The 21,460-nt window shown below is 43.0% G+C and overlaps 1 protein-coding gene across 1 annotated transcript; it reads left to right on the forward strand.

Moving 5' to 3' along the window:
• The first annotated feature begins 1,818 nt into the window (after positions 1-1,818).
• sult3st1 (sulfotransferase family 3, cytosolic sulfotransferase 1) lies at positions 1,819-21,393 on the forward strand. The gene is made up of 7 exons (XM_034592792.1): positions 1,819-1,925; positions 12,387-12,545; positions 12,671-12,876; positions 13,166-13,292; positions 20,270-20,364; positions 21,010-21,166; positions 21,250-21,393. Exons 2-7 carry the CDS (start codon positions 12,404-12,406, stop codon positions 21,357-21,359), a joined length of 837 nt encoding a protein of 278 aa, XP_034448683.1. The 5' UTR covers positions 1,819-1,925; positions 12,387-12,403; the 3' UTR covers positions 21,360-21,393.
• Positions 21,394-21,460: the final 67 nt, after the last annotated feature.

Consider the following 21,460-nt stretch of genomic DNA (forward strand, 5'->3'; position numbering starts at 1 on the left):
TCACTTGTTTGGGTCTCCTTGATACATTTCAGTTGTCTTTGTGGCTCGTTGCAGGGCATTTCTGTATTTGCATGTGTTGACACTTTTCGTAGTGCATGTGTCGCCAAATTGATGAAGTTGTTATCTAAATTTGCACGTTTTTTCTATTTGAAAGCTTTTTCCACGCTTCCTCACTTAAACGCTTGTTTAATATTAAATTATTCTCTTAATCTTTTTACCTCTTCTACTCTTTTATTTATAACAGAAGATTCGCACAAAATATAAGGTATTCTGTGATGTAGGCTATACGCAGACAGTTATAATAAAGTTTCCTGCCCGAAACACGATAACACATTTTGAGAAAAGATGTTTTTGTCGTGATTCTGTCATTGCTGTTTTGGTTGTGATTATGGAATCTTTAGTTTAAGGACTTTTAGCCTGGTTTCCTTTTGTTTTGGATTTGTGTTCTGTTTGGTTGTTGTCCCTGAGTTCTCCGTTCCCTTTTTTATTTTGAAATGATGCTCCTTTTGTGTCTTGATTTCCTGCCTTTGTCCTGTTTTCCTCTCCAGTTCCGCCGGCGGCCTCCAGAGACCCATTGCGAGACCCAGCCATGGTCCCTGGCTCAACCTGTCTGCCTGGGCCCAAGGCTCTGACTCTTCAGTCTACAGAAGGCTATATCTGTTTCTGTATACAAATCTAACATTGGGCATAAATGAGCCTTAAGAAGAACATTGGACTTCCACCCTAACATTGGGCTTCAGTTTCTCTGACAGCCGCTCCCCATTATTCATCAAAAACTCACTTTCCCTATGTTCATTCATGAGTGTGCACATGAATGCTTCCTCTCTTTATTACTGTGCTGCAGCTGGTCTTGGCTGGTCTTCAGCCCACATGCCCATGGACACCCTTCAGCAAAGATCCACTGAGGAGCACAGAACCATCATTAAAGATACATTAAAAAGGGATTTGTATGGCTCATACGTATTTGCAATGCCCCTGGGGTTTGCTGTGTGATGGGAATTAATATTTGTTCAGGGGCGAGAAGAGCTGGGAAGGGTTGTGTACATTCTTTGCTCTTTACTAGTGTCTTTATGTACAGTCTTAGCTTTGTGCTTTTGTGTGTTGGGCTATAAATATTGTTGGTTTGAGCTGCCTGTGTGATCCCCGGCTCCCTGTGGTGATAACCCACCTTTGCTTACTGCAGATGGAGAGGTGATAGTCAGTTGCTGGTGGCATCACAATGACTCAGTGTGATTCTCTGCCCACAGGCTCTCACCCACACACAATATGGACAAGACTCAAGTTAGCACTAAAAGCCTATTATTCACTTTTTATTGGGCAGGCGCAGCTATGGAAACTTATTGTAAACGATATCATCAGCTCAAGAGGATGAATACAACAAGGTCCACAAGGGATCCTAATAAATGTTAATGCATCAGTGACCCACACAAAATATGTGGTCACATTTATTGTAATTTAATTAATTATTATTATTATTATTTATGTGTTTTTGTATAAACACTGCCTACATCCAATAATAAGTCCAAGGCTTGAGCTGCCTGTGTGATCCAAGGCATTCGTATTAACAAAAGTTAAAAACGAAATGGCAATAAGACAGTAGTGTATACTGCTCCAGGCAGCAGAAGGCAGTTAAGCTCTGTTTGTAGTTAGTCACCATGATGACATTTGTCGTTTATAAATAGAGCATAGCTGCTATATAAATAGTGGCTGTGTCTGTTTTACAGCTTAATAATGTGTACAAACTGTTGTGTAAGTTAAAAACTGCCTAACTGTTTAGATGGAAAGTTACTGTGTTTTCCTGTGTATCCTTGAAGGTACCAGAGGAGGGCAGTGGTGAGAGCCAGCCTATTCAGAGCACCTGGGCCGAGTGCTCCCATAGGATAAAAGCCCTCGCTTTGCGCTCTCTCTCATTTGGACTCATCCCGGTAAGAGTTTGCACGCTTTGCTTTGGTTTGACTTCTGTAATACTTTCGCTCCACAACACCTTGCACCTCACTATGCTCACACACTCACATCTTCATGACTGATGTTACTGACGTACACACATCTCCGTATTTGTTATGACCTGTGAGCCGGACCATGACAAATTGGGGGCTCGTCCGTCCTTTTTCCTGTTTGTGCCGCAAGTTAGATCAGATTTGTTAATGTGTGGTTTTATACCTGTTGGTATTTGGTACCTAATCGTGCAATTTGGTATTTGTCTGGAGCATTTGGGTCATTTATAAATTAAAAAAGAATATTGAACGTGTCCTACAGTGGGGAGATTTCGCTTAGGTTGTAGGTTTTTTCTTGTGCTTCAGACTGAATTTGTTGCTTTGTTTACCTGTGCAGGTAAATTGTTTGCTTGTGCGTAAGGGAGTGTTTGTCTGGAGAAAAGGACACATTTGGGAATGACTTTGTAGGGTGAGTGCAACTGCTTGGTTTTGTATTAGTTGTTTCTTACCTGGGTTTTCTTGGAGATATTTCTAGTTTATTTTCCAGTTGATTATGCTGGTATCAGATAGGTCAGATGACACTCGCGATTTCCCCTGTGCGTAGTTTTGTAATGTGGTGCGGAGTTTTCCCTTGTAGGCTATAGCGACGTTCCCCTTTGGGTTCGTTGGGCTGATTTTCTGTAGTGTTGTGCTTCCAAGCCTTTGCTTGGGAGCATGTCCGTGGTTTCGGGAGGGTTGCTGGTTTACTAGTCGTTCTCCTGGTTTCCCTCACTAGCTTACTAGTGGAAGACATTTTGTCTCACTAGTTAGACTCTGTACCGAACATGTAAGGACTTTGACCAATGCATTTTCTTTAACTAGTTGAGCTTTGCTCAGAATTAGTGAACGACTGTGCACAACTAGTAAGACATTTGATCAACATGTTGGGCTTTTTATCAAACTAGTTGATATTTTCATCGACTAGTTGACGTTAGTTTGACAAAAATTCGCACTAGTCGACATGTGTATTCAATGTCAACATTAAATTTCATTGCAATAGATCGGAACAGCCATGCTACCAACATGCTTTTTAACAAAGTGAAGGTATATGAGTAATCATAATAAATAAAAGATTTGTATAACATCAAATTTGCTGCAACAGTAATAACTTGTGCACATCACACAACTCAACATGGATATGCAGCCATTCAGTCTAGTTGATAGAAACAATCAGAGTAATTTATATCCCCTTTAAAATACATAATGAACATGACTTATGCACACTTAATGTTTACGTTTATCTGTCGTCAGGGCTGTTTGGTATGACTCCTGCTCCCAGGTGATGATGCAACATGAAAAAACATGCAAAACATGGGTCATTGCAGTGAAGTCGACATCAGTTACACAGACAGCCACCTTTATGTGTGTTAATCAGATTTCCTGACCTTTGCAGTGCATGAATAAGATATTAAATCCATTCAAGGATTAGCTTAGAAAACAGACGCGGGACCTGACCTGTGGCAGCGGAAACGAATTGTGCTTTTGTCCCATTGAGCTCAAATGAGCTGCTCAAAGCAAAGAATCACACAAACACAGAGGCGACGTGTGTCTGATTTAGACTAGAGCTCCTCTGACAATACTGTGTGAATAACCTATATAAACTGTCATTATCTGTTTCACATGTTGTTCAAAATGCACATCACAGTTAATGAAGCTTGATTTCTGTTTTTTCTCCTCTCTTTCTCCGAGTATGATAAGAAGATGGAAAAGACACAAGGATTCAGACACTAAATACTAAAATACACTCAAAAGGACTTTCTTTAAAGGCTGCATAGTCCAGCAGAACATTTCAATCAAACCAGGTCAACAGTTAACAATGTGGATAATTAGGGCATTGCACCCTAATACACAAACTGGTCTGTGAACTCTGTCTGCAGATAAGCAAAAAAGGAAAAAGTTTGTTTATTGATCTGCAGCCTCGCTCTCTCTCGGCTTCTAAGTCCATTTACCTTGGACAAAATGAGTGTGCTCTTGCCATCTGGTGGTCATACCGAGTAATCCATTCCTGTTCAAAACGATATAAAATTCATGATAATGCATACATTTAAAGTTGCAGTGTGTAGAATTTAGTGACATAAAGTGGTGAAGTGTCATGTTGCAGCTGAACACCCCTCACCTCATCCTCCCCTTCCAAACATGAAAGAGAACCTGTGGTAACATTAAGTTTTCATAAAAGCTCAAAGGGTGTTTAGTGTCGTGTTCTTTTTTCCTTAGGTAGAGATGGTAGAGTCGGTCTGGTTCAAGAAAGTATTTATTTAGAAGCAATGAACAGCTACTACATAGCTATGGGCACTCAACGTACAACCCGCAAGCCGCCTAATACCGCCAGGGAAGTCAAGAGTCGCCCCGAGCGGACGGTGGGTGCAATATTTATAATAATAGGTAGAACTTCAGCAGGAGGGGGAGTCACGTGGCTAGTGCACAGGCTGGTCCCAGCCTCAAGGCACTGGAATTCGCCAATGATGAGAAGCCGCTCCAGTTTCGTCCCTCCTTTGACAGTCGCTGGGACCAATCTTCACATTCTGACAGTGTTTGGTTTGGTGTTTTAAAACAAGCCTTGAATCGGCTGACAGCTTGTGAGCTTTCAGTATGGCATGCACATGTTCCTATCTGTCCTTCAGACCCTAGTGGCCGCTGCTTGAATTCTTTCTAAGGGTATGTCAGTATTTTTTAAGAAAACAGTGCATTCATCTATGTGTGATTTTTGGAATAAAGCTAATGGAGTTTATGCTGTAATATAGTAAGTTAGGTATGAGAACAAGTTAAAGTACAGTGTATTGTCTGCCACAGATGTACAGTCTTCTCAAACAGGCATTATCAGACAGGTGCAAGACTGAACTGCGATGTGACACACACACCCACACAACAATCAACTTCAAGATTAAAACCAGCCAGCAACGGCTACTATCAGTCACTATGTGAAGGCCACACATTTTCCCACCTATTCAGATTCAGCCCAAACTGCCCCTGCCCCCACCCCTGTCTAACATACTGCACTTGTTTAGTTCAGTTTCATTGCCATCTTCACAGACACATATTCAAAGAAGAACATAGATTTTAGTCTTAACAATATTCAAAGGAAAACATAGATTTTAGTCTTAACAAATCCCTCCTTTCACACCATTTCATGGTGTGAACAACTTACTGGGGATTATCCACGAACTCCCCAACCTCCATCACATCCAATGCAAACTCATCACTATCATCATCACCACTCAACAAAAGCAACTGATAGGGTGGGGGAGGGGGCTTGGTTTCCTTGGTCAGCGCCGTGGTGATGAGTCGGTTTAGCAAGGTCCTAAAGCAAGGGATGCAGCAGCAGCCACAGGTGACTAGGATAGCTGAAAAGATAGCTAGGGAGAGGAGGCAGGATGCAATTAGCCCTTTCCATTTGCCGAATGCAGTGTTCATCCAATTCTGTAGGGGGTTGTTAATTCCAGAGTCTGCGGCCATGTCCTGTGCCATGGTGCGTAAGGCAGAGAGAGCCCTGGTCACTGAGCCATCAGGGGCGGTATTGCTGGGGATAAATGTACAACAAGAACTCCCTATCATAGTGCACACACCACCCTTTTCTGCCAGTAGGAGGTCTAGGGCCATTCGGTTCTGTGTGACCATAAGGGACGTAGGGGCGAGCTGTTCGGATAGGCCTGTTATGGCGTCGCGAGTAAGGTTGGTGAGGCGTTGGAAATTGAAATGGATGTAGTTAATGCGATCCACGTTTTTGTTGGGAGTTACCCATATCCAGATAGACTCAAATCCCGCTGCAACTTGATCCACTAATTTATATTGGTCTGGAACACCCCGAGGAAACCCTATGGTGTCTATGTATGTGGGTGAGTCCCTCTTTAAGTCAAAATGCGTTGTTCTTCGTCGACGGGTGCTAGTGGGTGTTTCTGGGCGGGGAGAGAGGGTAGTCAGGGGCATGGCCAATTGAACAAGTGTGCAGGAAACCTTCCAGTTTGAAGGAAGGCGGTTCCTCAAGCGTTTTCCTCCACAGTACCAGAAGAGGTCACTGCGGGCCCACTCCAGCTGTGTGGCGTTGTGCCAGTTGGTAACATTGATGTTTCTAGAACACCAGGAGGACGGTATCGAACCCATCTCTCTGTGAGATGAGTTACCTTTTTTAGTCAGACACGTGTAATTTCCCTTTACTGGAGTAAATATAGGGGGCAGCGTGTTGTTTGGCGCCGGGGGAAAGAGATGACTGAGAGTAGAACAGTTGGCGGGACTGGCTTCCATGTGTAAGCCATACATGCAATCAAAACCGGGTCGATCCGAGTCTATCAGTAGGGGGCCGGGGCTGACTGCAGACTATACAATTAGTGAGGTTTTGGGAACGGGCGGTAAAGTGGACCCATTTTAGCCATATGTTTTCATCAGTGTATCCAGTCTCTATTTCTACCACATCTTCAACGGTACTGGCGTCGTAATATTGTACCGCAGGGGAGCTGGGTGGGGATGGTAGTGGTGAGGTGGATTCAGGGGGAGAGCTCGTGGAGTCATCAGACAGGGAAGGGGAAGGCTGAGTTCTAGGGGAGGAGGAACGGACGTTTATCCTAACGATGCCCATTGGGTCAGCTCCTGTCATGTCTACTCCTAAAACAAAATAATAAGGACTTGTTGGTGCGGCTCTTTTAGTCAATTTGCTATAGTGGAGATGTTTAAGAGTCATTAAGAGACTATTGTCGGGGGAACCGGCAGGCGTGATCCTCCAGGTGAGGGTGATGTTTCTTTGGAGCTGTCCTAAGGGGTTTTGTGCATTGTATCTGTGGGTGTAACCCTTGGGGCCTGTGTTCCACAAAACGTGTTATCAAAGGTTTATCATTTTGCATTCATCTCTAAACCATTGTTTTTTATATATGATATCAGGAACCATATGAACATGTGATGTACAATGCCGAAAAGTAATTTTTTCATTTCTAAGCATGTGATTGCTTCTAATATCAATGTGTGTGTGTCAGTGACATTTGGTGTGTCACTTTCATGTGTGTGTGGTGTGGGTGCGATACCATGTATCTCAGGCATCGAATGAATCAGAGTTTCCACCGCTCTCTCCTGGCCCCCCTCCTCAAATCTGCCTGAGCAGCTGCATCTCCTTCCTCCGGACACTCCCTCGCCCAACGTCCCCTCTTTCCACACCTGTAGCAGGTGTCTGCTGTTCTGTTCGTGGAGGTGAACGGCTGGGGCTGAAGCCACTTCAGGTCTCTGAAGAGGGGCACAGTCGAGATCGTGGTCCACTCTGACACACTGAGGCACTGTAGGATACAAAGAAAACTTTTTCTGTGCAGATTTATCTGTTCGTTCACATTCATTGGCCATTTTATCACATTCATTCCCTTGGGTAGCACACTGCATTTGTAATGACAAAGAAACAGTTGCAGGTGTATGCTTTTTATGTAGATGCAATGAAGAGATGTGTGTGTGTGTGAAGAGTTGAACTGTGTGAGTGTGTGTGTGTGAACTATGTGTTGTGAGAACTACGTGTGTGGACTGAGGGAATATTAAAATCCCAGGAGATAAGACACAGACACATGCTGAAGGCCTCTTCGAGGTCTTGTTGGGGGAGATGAGCACAGTCTCAGATTTGTGGCTCTGATGTCATTTTGGCAGTTTACACAAGCAGAAATAGTATGCATAAGCAGAGATAATATTTAGTGTGGTATAATGATAAAATGTTTCCATTACATTCCTCCCTTTTGATCATAAAATGATCACAACATCAGATACAAAATTTACTTGCAAAATGTCAGCACATATTATATCTAAGGGTGAAAATCTCAAGTAAAATTCTTAAGTAGTCTTTATCTTCCAATTCTAAAAACAAAGAAAATTAAATAAATAAAGAATTTCTGTGTGGAAATTGCTTCTTCACTCCAAATTCGATCTCTATTCAGTTAAGGATATATCATTTCACAGTACCAATTTTGCTTGGATATGTGTAACAGTGCAAGGAACCCTCTAATTTTGTGCACTATAAAAAATATTATGGTTGGCGGTCTCGATAGCAAATTTAGTTGGATTATATTGTCATAACTCTAAAACCATTTTAGGAAAAATTATATTATAACATAATCATGCAAGTTCACCTTTTCAAAGAGCAATGAACATTATTCAGTCTGACATTTGAATTTGAATTTTAAAATATCCTTGTTTGAATAAAACATAAAGAAAACAAATAAAACAAACATCTAATAAAACAATAAAAAACATAAAGAAAATAAACAACTCCAACTAAAATACCAGATAAGATGGACTCTCTAGTCCCATTAACGAAAATTGCTCTTGAATACATAAAAACATTTGACACAGGATATATGTTACCAGCTCAGTAAACTGCTTCTCTAATTGAATTGTTAAAATACAAAACATTCATATTGTACAATTACAAATTGTTGGGACAATTACTAACCGAACTTTTTACCTTCACAACCTTGGGATAAGAACAGTTTAATAATCTTATCAAATAGGAGCACTAAAATTGATTAAACAAAAGATGTGCTCAAACATAAAGTTAAACTGGGAATTAAATATCTGAATTCATTACAAAGTATTATATAGAATTTGTCACAAAAAAGTCAACAGTCCTGTCTTAATTATCTATGGAGTTAGAGCAACAGAAACACATTTATTAGAATTATAAGAATTCACTGCCTGATTACTAGAAATCACACTTGTAACCGAAATCATGGAAAGCAGTAGGGATTTGTCTCAGGTAGGAAAAAAAACAAAACATTGATGGCCTCACCCACAGGGGTGAAGTCCTGCTATCTCCATCGTCATTTACATTATCTGCGTGTTTCTCTTTGCTCATATGGAACTCAGAGGTGCGTAGCTGAGTTTAAAGTAGAGTATACAAGCTTATATTTGGAAATAATCAAGACAAGACATACAGATAGACCCTCCTTTTGTGGTCAACGTATTACTTTAAGATTTTGAGGAGGAGTCGGCCAAATCAGTGGCTACTTCTCGTAAAGACCGAGAAGGTGGGTCAGTGGGTGCACAATGTGTGAGGTGGTGCCAAATTGCTCCTGTTTTTTCCTTTTAATCGGATCGCATGTGAGGTACACTCTGTTACCTCCCAAGGTCCTGTCCACCTAGGGTCAGGCCACTTTCTCTTGTGAACTTTGACCCTTACCCAATCACCCGGTCTTACTGGAACAGGAGTCTCCGTGGGGGTCTTGTCAGAACATCCAGCAGCCGCCTAGACCTTTGCAGACAAAACTTCAGTAAGATTAGTTAAAGCTTTCATGTAGTCAGTCAATTTCTCCTGACATACATCCAACCCGGGTCCATAACCAGTGTCTCGAGGAGGCCCTGGCATGGGCCGTCCTGTGAGAAGCTCATGTGGGGATAGATGGGTGACACCATTGGATGAACTTCTTATTGACATGAGCGCCAAGGGCAGTGCTTCAACCCACGACGAGTGAGGTGTTGTGACATGCTAGTGCTGTGACATGTTGCTGTAATGTGTGTGTATCTGTGTGGGTCGGGGTTGGTCGTGTTGGTATGTCAGGGGTGTGTATCTCTAACTGTAAAAAGTTCCCGTCGTCATTTGTCTCTTAGTGGAAAAAATAAAAAATTAAAATTAAAAAATTAAAAATAAAAACACAAGCCAATCCAATGCTGTCAAACCAGTTGTAACCCGAGCTGTAATGTCCCTTGGTCTCCCCCAGGTGGCAGGCGTACACCGCTAGTTGTACGTTCTTTTATCCTTCACCAGATGGCGACCTCGTTCTATTTTTCTTATTTCGTTATTTATTCTGTCTCTGTCAGCCGGGTGACCTTCCTCTTGTTATCTCCTCCTAATTTGGTTCTCACTCGTTTTCCACACACACACTTTCATTCACATTTGTATCAAACTTAGTGCTGTGTCACCATAGTTCCTTTACATGAAGTTCATATTAGGACTACTCGGATCAGTTCCATTACCCACACATATTAGTTACCTTAAGTTCTTTAATCAATCTCCAAATCGCTATTGTTTAGTATTTAATAAATACCCACACATTCAGACCTCTTAAATCTTATATTTTTTATGTTGTCAGTTTTTTGGTCTCTGTCAGTCTTTTTATTCTAGTCAGTTACTTCATCTGTCAGTCCTCGTAACACGTTATGGTCCCAGCATCTTTTAATTTGTGCCCGATTCAAGCAACGGTGTGTCTGGCTAGTTAAGCTCCTCACTCGTCAGTGCCGGTAGCCCCTTCCTCCAGTTCACACCCTAATCCCAGATTAGGTTGCACGGATGCAATCTATTGCTTGAATCGTCTGTCTTTTCTCCAATCTGAATTAGTTTTAAGGGTTCGTGCGTCACAGGGTGTGGCGCCCGTCCCGCGCAGGTCCTTGACCTCGCTTTGATCTTGTTTCTTCTGAGCCAAGACAGGGTCCCGGACCCCACACAAGGTCCCTGACCTTTCACAGGGTCCCAGACCTCTGTTTATTTGACATAGCCCCTCATTGCTTCCATAAAACACAGAACGGTATAGTTTACCTCCTTTTCTCCTCTCCGCACACTCACAATCTATATCAATGTCTATATAACTAATGCAGAATTTGTTTTAACAGGTTTCTGCTTACCTTTTAAGTTGGCGCCTTGTGAGTATGTAGAGAATCGATCGGAGCGGCCTCGACTTTGGGTTCCGGCCTTTCTGGTCAAAAGTTCCCTACAGGATCACGTCGGGGTCACCATATTTGTCGTGTTCTTTTTTCCTTAGGTAGAGATGGTAGAGTCGGTCTGGTTCAAGAAAGTATTTATTTAGAAGCAATGAACAGCTACTACATAGCTATGGGCACTCAACGTACAACCCGCAAGCCGCCTAATACCGCCAGGGAAGTCAAGAGTCGCCCCGAGCGGACGGTGGGTGCAATATTTATAATAATAGGTAGAACTTCAGCAGGAGGGGGAGTCACGTGGCTAGTGCACAGGCTGGTCCCAGCCTCAAGGCACTGGAATTCGCCAATGATGAGAAGCCGCTCCAGTTTCGTCCCTCCTTTGACAGTCGCTGGGACCAATCTTCACATTCTGACAGTGTTTGGTTTGGTGTTTTAAAAACAAGCCTTGAATCGGCTGACAGCTTGTGAGCTTTCAGTATGGCATGCACATGTTCCTATCTGTCCTTCAGACCCTAGTGGCCGCTGCTTGAATTCTTTCTAAGGGTATGTCAGTATTTTTTAAGAAAACAGTGCATTCATCTATGTGTGATTTTTGGAATAAAGCTAATGGAGTTTATGCTGTAATATAGTAAGTTAGGTATGAGAACAAGTTAAAGTACAGTGTATTGTCTGCCACAGATGTACAGTCTTCTCAAACAGGCATTATCAGACAGGTGCAAGACTGAACTGCGATGTGACACACACACCCACACAACAATCAACTTCAAGATTAAAACCAGCCAGCAACGGCTACTATCAGTCACTATGTGAAGGCCACACATTTTCCCACCTATTCAGATTCAGCCCAAACTGCCCCTGCCCCCACTCCTGTCTAACATACTGCACTTGTTTAGTTCAGTTTCATTGCCATCTTCACAGACACATATTCAAAGAAGAACATAGATTTTAGTCTTAACAATATTCAAAGGAAAACATAGATTTTAGTCTTAACATTAGTTTGTCCAGTCTGGGCTACTACCCTGATGTAAATATAAAGTATTTCAATATAAAGGGCCCATTCTAGGGTAAATAAAACAACATTTAGATGAAACACACTCATGAACACATCACTAGGATTATTTTATATACAATTTCTGTCAATAGATCCCTTTCACCTAAATCTTATACACTGGACCATTAACTTTTTGTTTGATTGTTTGAAATTCACATCAAACATTTAAATTGCAGCTTCAAATGCAAGGTGTAAAGTCACTTTTTGTTTTTCTTTCCTTCTCTTTTCACAATTTGCCTGTGAATGTCAGTTTTGTAGGTTAAATGTCTCAATGACCACACAAGTTCATGCAATGTATCACTAGAATAAATTATACAGTTTTACTATAAAGCTTAATTACTTGAAATGAAAGGCATACAGTAAAAACATAATTTACCAGACTGAGGCTCAACTCTTCTTTATGAGCAGAGAAAGACAAACACTTGATAAACATATTACAAATCTGAGGTAGATAACTTGTGTATATATATATATACATATATATATATATATATATATATATATATATATATATATATATATATATATATATATATATATATATATACATACATACATACATATCAGACTTGTTGTATTGCTACTGATGCATTTTATATAGTTGATATATATTATTATTCATTTTATCGGTCAGATAAAGGCCTCTAAAAAGCTTTAATAACCTGCACAAATCAAAGTTCAAAATCCAGCAGAGAGCTTTTAGGTTGGATTCTGCTTGTTACTTGATGCACAGATTTATTTATTTTTTTCAGTGTGATTCAGCAGTAACATGGAACAGATCAGCGATATCTTGTGCAGGTACAAAAACTACAACTTTTTCCAAGGCTTTTCAACTGCTGAGTACATTGATTCACTCCAGAGCTGTGAAATCCGAGACAGTGACGTATTCCTTGTCACTTATCCAAAGTCTGGTCAGTGAAACAACTCTTGACAATCATTTTCTTTAATTTCACATTATTCTGTTGTGGCTGTGATGAGCCATTACAGGTATGATGTTTTTTAACTTAATAGACAAGAGTGACCCCTCCCCCCACAGGAACGATATGGACTCAGCAGATCATCACCTCCATCTGTCAGTTAGACAGCGATGTGCATGAATATGCAAACACTTATGGGATGATGCCATGGCTGGAGTACAGGCGTGATGGAGAAGACCCCTGTCTGAGACCTTCTCCACGGTTCTTTACCTCTCACCTCACCCCAGTTCTTATGCCTCACGGGCTTACAGACAAGAAAGCAAAGGTCAGTATGTTGTGGAAGTTCGGTCCTGACAGGCAAATTAAGATATATAGATATTAACTACATATATACCTTTCTTGGTGAAGTTAAAACTGTTATCCTTCATCTAGAAATCAGAAGAAAAGCAATCAGGCATCCTTTGGTTGCTCCATTAACTAATTATAGTTTGCTGGTAGGGATGGACTTCCATAAAAGGGTTATTAAATAGTGAATTGTTTGAATGGGGTTTGGCCTGGAGGAGAGACTTTGTGATACTTTATTAAATCAAATCCTTATTGTTGTTTGTTGACAGGTGATCTACATAATGAGGAATCCAAAGGACAACATTGTCTCCTTTTATCACTTTTTCAGCTCCCACAGTGAGGGAAGGACTCCTGAAAGCTTCACAGGCTTTCTTGAGGAGTTTTTGGCAGGCAATGGTAAGCTTCAGTAAAGTACAAAACCTTGAAGTTGGGAGACAAGGTGCTCTCCGAAGAGTTAAGTTCTGTGATTGACTTCTCAGCCACTCCAGAAGCATAAGAGTGTCTGATTGAATTCAAGTCGATGGATGAGCAAAGGGTAGGGAGCAGCAATGATGTACCTTTTGATTTAGAGTAGACACCCACTTGGGACCATCCATAATGATTAGACTGTACATGAGGAATGGCACGTCATAAAGACATTGCAGTAGTAGAGATGAGAGATAAATGTGACCCGAGTTTACCCACAATCATGTTTTATGCAAGGACATACAGATAATTGTAAAGTTATTTAGAGTCAGAGATGTGGCTTCCAGTACAATTATATAAGTTTTATTGTAAAAACAGATGGTTGGGCTCATCAACTCCTGGATCTTTGATTCAAGATCAAGATTCAAGAGTTTGTCATATGCACAACGATTACAGTTGCTGGCAATGAAATGCTTGAGTCACAGGCTCTCTTCTAGCAATGCTCAGAATATTACAAGCAAAAAAAAATAGAATAAATATAAAATAGAATATCAATAAATAAAATATATATATATGTCTAAAATATATATATATACACCTTAAGAAAAAACAATAGTGCAAATATGCTAAGGTGCAGAGTTAGTGGAATTATTGCAGCTTGGAGTAGTTTAAAAGTCTTATGGCCTGGGGGAGCGGGCCCGGATACTGCGGTACCGTCGGCCAGACGGCAGCAGGAAAAACAGTTTATGGCTGGGGTGATAAGGGTCTTTAATGATCCGGTTGGCCTTCTTCCTACACCGCTGAGTGTAGAGGTCCTCCATGGATGGTAGCTCCGACCTGGTGATGTGTTGAGCAGACTTCACCGCCCTCTGTAAAGCCTTACGGTTCAGGGCGGTGCAGCTGCCACACCAGGCGGTGATGCAGCCAGTCAGGATACTCTCTATGGTGCATCTGTAGAAATTGCAGAGAATCCTGGCATCCATGTTGAGCCTCCGCAGCCTGCGGAGGAAGAAGAGCCGCTGTCTGGCCGTCTTCCTGATGGAGTCTGTGTAGTGGGTCCAGGTCAGTTCATCGCTGATGTGAACCCCGAGGAACCTGAAGCTGCTGACTCTCTCCACCGTAGTCCCGTTGATGGAGAGGGGGGCGTGTTCTACTCCTTGTCTCTTCCTGTAGTCCACGATCAGCTCCTTTGTTTTGCCGACGTTGAGATAGAGGTTGTTGTCCTGGCACCAAGATGTCAAGGCTCTGACCTCCTCTCTGTAGGCCTTCTCATCGTTGCCAGTGATCAGGCCTATGACGGTCGTGTCATCAGCAAACTTAATGATGGTGTTGGAGCTGTGGGTGGCCACGCAGTCATGCGTGAACAGGGAGTACAGGAGAGGACTGAGCACGCAGCCCTGGGGGGCACCGGTGTTTAGAGTCAGGGTGGAGGATGTGGTGCTGCCTATCCGCATCGCCTGTGGTCTGCCCGTCAGGAAGTTCAGAATCCAATCACAGAGGGCGATGTTGAGCCCAAGGTCTCTGAGCTTGGTGTCGAGCTTCAGGGGCAAGATGGTATTGAATGCTGAACTGTAGTCAATGAACAGCATTCTCACATGTGTCCCTCTGGTCCAGGTGGGAGAGGGCAGTGTGAAGGCTGAGGGAGATGACATCTGCAGGTGACCTATTTGGCCTGTAGGCAAACTGAAGAGGGTCCAGTGAGTCAGGGAGGGAGGAGGTGATGAAGGGTTTGACTAACCGCTTAAAACACTTCTTGATGGTGGAGGTGAGTGCTACTGGGCGGTAGTCGTTCAGGCAAAGGGTTTTTGTTTTCTTGGGAACAGGGGACTACAGGACTATGTGGGGACTACAGACCGGCCTCATTTACTGTGATCTCTCAGATAAATCTGCTGCTGTTCTTGCAGAGGACTGACCTTAATTCCAGCATATTGGTGTCCCTTGTGACAAATTGCTGCCCTTTTTAACCACTCACGGGCCCCATCATAGGCTGTCTGAAGCCTCCGCTGGTGTTCCTGGACCATGTCCTCGACTCGTCCTTCCGCAGGCTCTGGGACTCTTCACAGGAGGAAATCAACTGGCAGATGTGTCTCTTGTTCGAACATAAGAAAAGAGGGGGACTCACCGGTGGATTGGTGGTTTGTAGTGTTGTATGATAACGTGACTTAGGGTAAGTATCTGGACTATTGTTGCTTCTGTTCGATAGGTAAGGTGCAGAGTAAATCATGGAGAGTCTGGTTGAAATCCTCACATGGACCATTGCCCTCAAGGTGGTATGGTGTGGTGCATATTTTCTGGAAGCCATAAAGGTTGTATAGCTGCTGAATAAGGGCACTTTCAAAGTTCCTACCCTGGTCAGATTGAAGGCGCGTGGATATTCCAAACTTGAAAACCACTCAGTCACAAGAGCATTTGCCACTGTTGACGCCCGCTGATCCCTGGTTGCGACAGCCTGGGTGAACTTAGAAAAGACATCCGCCATTATCAAAACATTTTCCTTTACATCTTGAAAGGGCTCAAGGAGGGTGAAGTCTATTGCCAATATTTGATTAGGTTTTCAAAGTCAAAGTTCACGATGCGCTGGAGGCTCCTGCAGTTTGCGGCTGTGCAGCTCCTTAATCAGACAGTGATGCAGCTGGTCAGGATGCTCTCGATGGTGCCTTGGTAGAAGATGCATATGATTGGTGATGAAGCTCTTGCTCTCTTCAGCTTACAGAGGTACAGGCGCTGCTGAGCTTTCTTGGCCAGTGATGAGGTGTTGTTCATTCCAAGAGAGGTCCTCTGAGATGTGCATCCACAGGAATTTGGTAATGTTGACACGTTACATCGATGGTGTTGGGGGGCTGTTGAAGCCAAAAGGTGGCCCATGGCTACCTCGACATGTGTGTAAGTTACCTTGGCAAGTGTGCAGCAGGCACCAGTCTATGATGTCCTTGTACATGCGGGTCCAGTAGCACCTTTGTCGTACAAGTTCCGTTGTCCTTTCTAATCCTTGGTGGCCATTACCCTGGAGTAGCTGTTGCAGAATCTCTTCTTTTAAACACCATGGCAGAAGTATTTGTGTGTGTCCTCTCCCCCATCTGTCCTCTGAATGCAAAGATATAACAGGCCGTTCATCTGGACAATTCGGTCCCACTGGCAACACAACTCCAGCTATACAGGCCATGGCATCCTTGAGTTGATCATTCTGTCCATGCTCTCAACTCTTGTGATGGAAACATCAAGTGCTGAAAGTATCAGTCGGTGTAAACAGGCCAAACTGCAAGCACCAGAGCTTTAGTTTGCCAGGAAGCACGGACTGGTCGATTTTCTTAAGGCCACTTTTGACATCCTGCTTCAGTTGCTGGACCTGCTCGCAGTCTTTGAAGCTTGCATCATAGCATCTTCCAAGGCTCTTTATAGGTTTCTCTGACAATGCTGGAATGGGTTCTCACTCGCCACCTACAAACCATTTTGAAGCTCTAATAATCACCTCCATTGCCATGGTGAATGCTAGTGGGGAGATAGTGCAGCCAACCATGATGCCTACTTCGAGAAGCTGCCATATGGTGGTAAAATCTGGTGTTGTGAAGCAGAATTGCTGATCTTCAAAGTAGGCTTTAATCAAATGTTTGGTGGGCTCTGGTACTTTGAAGAAGTATAAGTTAAGTTTCACTTTCAAGCCTTCCTGTTGCAGCCTGCTTAGCACAGCCTCAAGATGATCCAGGTGTTCATCCACTGTTGATGAAAGAACAACGTCATCCAAATACAGAAGCAGGGATTGACCATTTTGCTCCACAAACATCTGCTCCATCAATCTCTGGAATGTGTGTTGCAAAGGCTGATAGTACCTGCTTGCCAAATGCCGAAGTAGGGAACCATTTTGCCCCTGACAGTGCATCTAGGGATTTTACTATTTAACTGCCAGATACTTCCATCTTTCTTTCTGACAATGACAATGGGAGAGGCAACTGTCAAATATGAGCTTTCACTGCTTCATATTCTGTGAGTAGTATTTTTCTAAACCTCTGACGGACAGGTACCTCATCTAGTAGAGTATTTCATGAGTAATTAAATCTGTGCACCCTAGATTGCCATCATAAGTGGAAAAAACAGTCTCATATTCCCTGAGTAAAGACCTAACCTTGTTCTACTCTGGGGGTGTGAGTGCTGACAAGTCCACAGCCTGGATTAAGTCTGTTAGCTGGGCTTCTAAACTAACCTGAGAGGACACTGTCACTGTGACCTGCCCCGTCGGGAGCACGGTCACCTCTGTGATGCCTTTTGGCAAGCTCACTGTCTCTTCAGGACTAAATGTGCCTATAGGGGTCCAAGGGTGGAGAACAACATCAGTAACGCTCACATTAACCAGGGCAATGTAGGCTGTGACCATAGCAGGGGATGCTAGCACACCTGCTAGGAGAGAGCATCTAGCAATTACTGGCTCAAAGAGGCCTGACTCAGGGGAACAAAAACAACCTTGGGGCACGTGGTGGCAATTACCCTGATGGTACCTGCAGGAATGCACACTGCTCTCCCTCCCCTTACCCGTACGCTACCCATTTTGGGGAAACCAGACTCACCCTGAGCCCGGGGATAATGTTGGAAGACACTGTACCATGGGGAGGAAGCTTGGTTGACAAAGGGGAATTCAAACAGGGCGGCACCATGCTACCTAAAGAGTTAATTATAACACTCTTTAATGGCATTCATCCCAAATATCCCTGACCCACCAGGGGATTCTTGACAGCCAATATTCCTCAGCCAGGGACAACCTTTCCCATCACCTCTGCATCAGTATCCAAGTAACCTGCATATAGGATTTTGAGCCCATTAGCAGCGCAACAAGACAAGAATAAAGGGCTGTGCGAGGGAACTCTGCATGACAATGGATCTATGGTTACAACCATACCACAGAGACCTTACCTCCAACCCCATTGGTACAGTTGGACATGATCCCACCAATTTAAAGACAGTGGAATCACATGTCTCACCGGGCCCACTTTAGTGAGATAAATTCCCTTCTGAGTTGTGGCTCTGCAAAACAGAAGGAATTAGTTTCCCAGATCCTGAGTGGACATGTGGCTCTCCTTGATGAAAACGCTGCTGGTTACAGTTTCTTTCAAAATAGCCTGGCTGCTGGCAGCGTCTACACACTACAGGGCCACTTGGACTAGACCCGGGGTGTCTAAAGGGGTGCTGCCACAGCTGGGTGTCTAGGGGGCTGTGGCAACTGCGACAAATTCTGAGACAGCTGATTGATTTGCTCCTGCTGCTTTTTCAACAACTCCTTTAACTCAGCCATGTCGTCCTGCACTTTACCACTAATTGTTCAACCCAGTCAATAACCAGAAATAGCTCTAAAAACAGTGCATTTACGCTCTCTGGGAAGGTAAAAGACTTGTTCACCAGCAGGGGCTCCCCTTGACGTGGAAGGTTGGGGTTAAGTAGCTGGACCACACTCAGCATGAGTAGATGCGGAGCCTGGAGAGATAGTCTGTTCCGGTCTTAGTCGCTCATTATCAGTCTTCAGCTGACTAATAATGTCCCTCAGATCTTGCAGCTCTGCCTCCATGTCTGCTAAGGTTAGAAGAGAAAGTCACTGGTCGCAGACAGGGTGAGACAAAGAAATGAAGGGTTTACACAGCTCCAACAGGGCCTCACTCCAGCGTTGAGTCTGCTACTGTTTTGCCTTTTCAGGAGAGCCAGCTCCTCAGGTCAGGACTCAGCAGTCCACCTACATTTAAAGGACAAGGGGCATTCATTTAAAGACAACAATGTCCACATTTTGGCCAGGGAAGATAGATGGTTTGAAAGAGGAGTGAAAGAAGTTATCTATGTCAAACCTACTTTTTTTTAGCGTTTGGATATTTGCAGGTGATTGAATCAGGAAATACACAAAAATAATCGATAGGCAAAACAGTAGCAATGTATCCTATAAAGAAAAAGTTATTAAAATACAGCATTTCCTAAATTGGTGTTAAAATTGAGTGAACACTGAATGCCTCAACCTACCTTTATCGTCATGTGTGCTAATATGGAGCAGCCAAATATCAACCCACGGGAACTTAAAGTATAAAAGAATCCCTGTTGATGATGGAATTTGATACAAGAATCCAAACAGGCATTAAAATAACAAGTAGCTGTGGTACGACCCGTCTCCCGCAATGCCAAACAATGTTCAGGTAGATCGTACCTGGTGTTTTCAGGTGGCCACATGAATATATGGCTAAAACCCACATTTAACACAAATGACAATTTTAGATAACTACATTCCAACAGAATGACAGAGAGGCTTCGACAATTTCGGGATGACACGATCAGTAGACAGCAGCATTATGATGCCTGTTCCCAGGGGGCATTTCATGAATGAATAAGCTGTGTGGTTGCCCTTTGGTGTTCTCCTTATATGGAAAGTGACAGCTACACTAAAGAGGAAATTACGTCATTGTCAATGACCATCCTTTGATGTCTATAATTGCACCTGCCAGATGGGGAGACTAAGTGATAACCCTACTGCATTAACATGGTCTGTCCCAAGAGGTGATGAACTGACTGAGTCAGTCGGAGACCTGAGAGGCATGTTATTTCAGAGAGATGATCTCCCGAGAGATGAGTCTTCTTGAGGTTCTTGGAGATAGAGAGTGAACCCCCTGCTCGAACAGCATTTGGTTGCTTGATCAACAATCAGAGAATCACAAACAAGGCTGGACCGCCTGGCTTGTAACTGCCTGAAACCCTTAAAGTGTGTTTGTTTAGAAAGTGGCCGGTGACTTAAGCAAACAGTGATTTAAAGTTTTTGAGATAAAAAAATATTGATCAGGGCCTATGGCCTTCCCTTTCTGAGGGCTCAATACTCACAGGGTTTGCCTTTTGTCCGTAGAGTGACAAGGGATGGGAAATGGGGAATGAGTTGAGGGCCTTTCTCTGATACTAAGGGTTTTCCACTGAAATAACAGTATGTGTTTAACTCCCATTATAACATTTTACAGTTTTAGGATCATCCTGGTTTGACCACATCAGGGAGTGGCATTCAAACAGAGACCAGTACAACATCCTCTTCCTGACCTATGAGGACATGGTTTTGGTGAGATGTTTTTCCTCTCTGTTTAAGTTTTAAATCATCTCTATGATGACATGTGATGCGTCACTTATTTGGAATAGGGAGAATGTTTCCCCTTTCTTTCCTACTCCTCACCCTGTACATCTGTTGTTGCTCTATGTAACTTTTGTGAGCAGGTAAAATCTCCAGTGATAATTCTAATCTAGTCGCAGCTTCAGCTATACCGAAATCAGGCTCAGCAAGTTTGGTGTTCTGGTGTACTATGCAGCTAGTTCAATTAAAAGATGCATTTATTCTTTTTTCTTTACACAAAAACGACTTAATCCCTTAGACACAGAGCCCAACAGACTTAATCACAACATTTGGCTGCAGGGGGCACTGTTGCTAGATCTGAGCCTGCATTATCTATACCACATTTCCTTTGAGGGTCACAGGAAGGGGCGGGCTGGAGCAAATCCCAGCTGACATTGGGCCTGGACAGGTCGTCAGCATATCGCAGAGCTGGCATATAGACAGCCATTCATGCTCATATTCAAACCTATGGACAACTCTTCAAGTATGCATGTCTTTGGACTGTGGGAGGAAGCCGGAGTACCCGGAGATAAACTACTACATGTTCCTAAATTGATTGTCAGAGTTAAAGTTCTCTTCTTTGTTGCACTATTTTAGGACCTAAAGGCAGCAGTAATGAAGATCGCCAGTTTTTTGGGGAACAACCTTAGTGAAGCAGCCATCGAGCAAGTTGTAAAGAAATCTACATTTGAGGCAATGAAGAATGACTCAAAAGCCAACTATGAGTTTTTCCGAAACGACTTCATGCGTAAAGGTAACATCACATAACTGCAGCGTGTGTGCAGAAGCATGTTAACAGAAATGTAGGTGTAGCTTTGTTTTTTATTTTTGTATCAGGGCAGATTGGTGACTGGAAGAACTTCTTCACTGTTGCTCAGAGTGACAGAATTGATCGACTGCTTCAGGAGAAACTGGGGGATCTATCTTTGAAGTTCATCTGGGAATAAGCAGAGGAGCCTGAGCCACTTCAAGATGTTTATGTTCTTACTCACAGAAAAGCTTAAAAATAATGAGTAAACTAAATAATGTTCCAGAAAGATATCCCACT

Source organism: Hippoglossus hippoglossus, chromosome 8, assembly GCF_009819705.1.
Source record: "Hippoglossus hippoglossus isolate fHipHip1 chromosome 8, fHipHip1.pri, whole genome shotgun sequence".
NCBI lineage: Eukaryota > Metazoa > Chordata > Actinopteri > Pleuronectiformes > Pleuronectidae > Hippoglossus > Hippoglossus hippoglossus.

Excerpts from the sequence above, each read along its gene's own strand:
- sult3st1 (XM_034592792.1), top strand. The coding sequence starts at position 12,404 with ATGGAACAGATCAGCGATATCTTGTGCAGGTACAAAAACTACAACTTT. Across the intron at positions 13,293-20,269 it reads GGAGTTTTTGGCAGGCAATG|TTTTAGGATCATCCTGGTTT; the intron begins GTAAGCTTCAGT and ends AACATTTTACAG. Across the intron at positions 21,167-21,249 it reads AAACGACTTCATGCGTAAAG|GGCAGATTGGTGACTGGAAG; the intron begins GTAACATCACAT and ends TTTTTGTATCAG.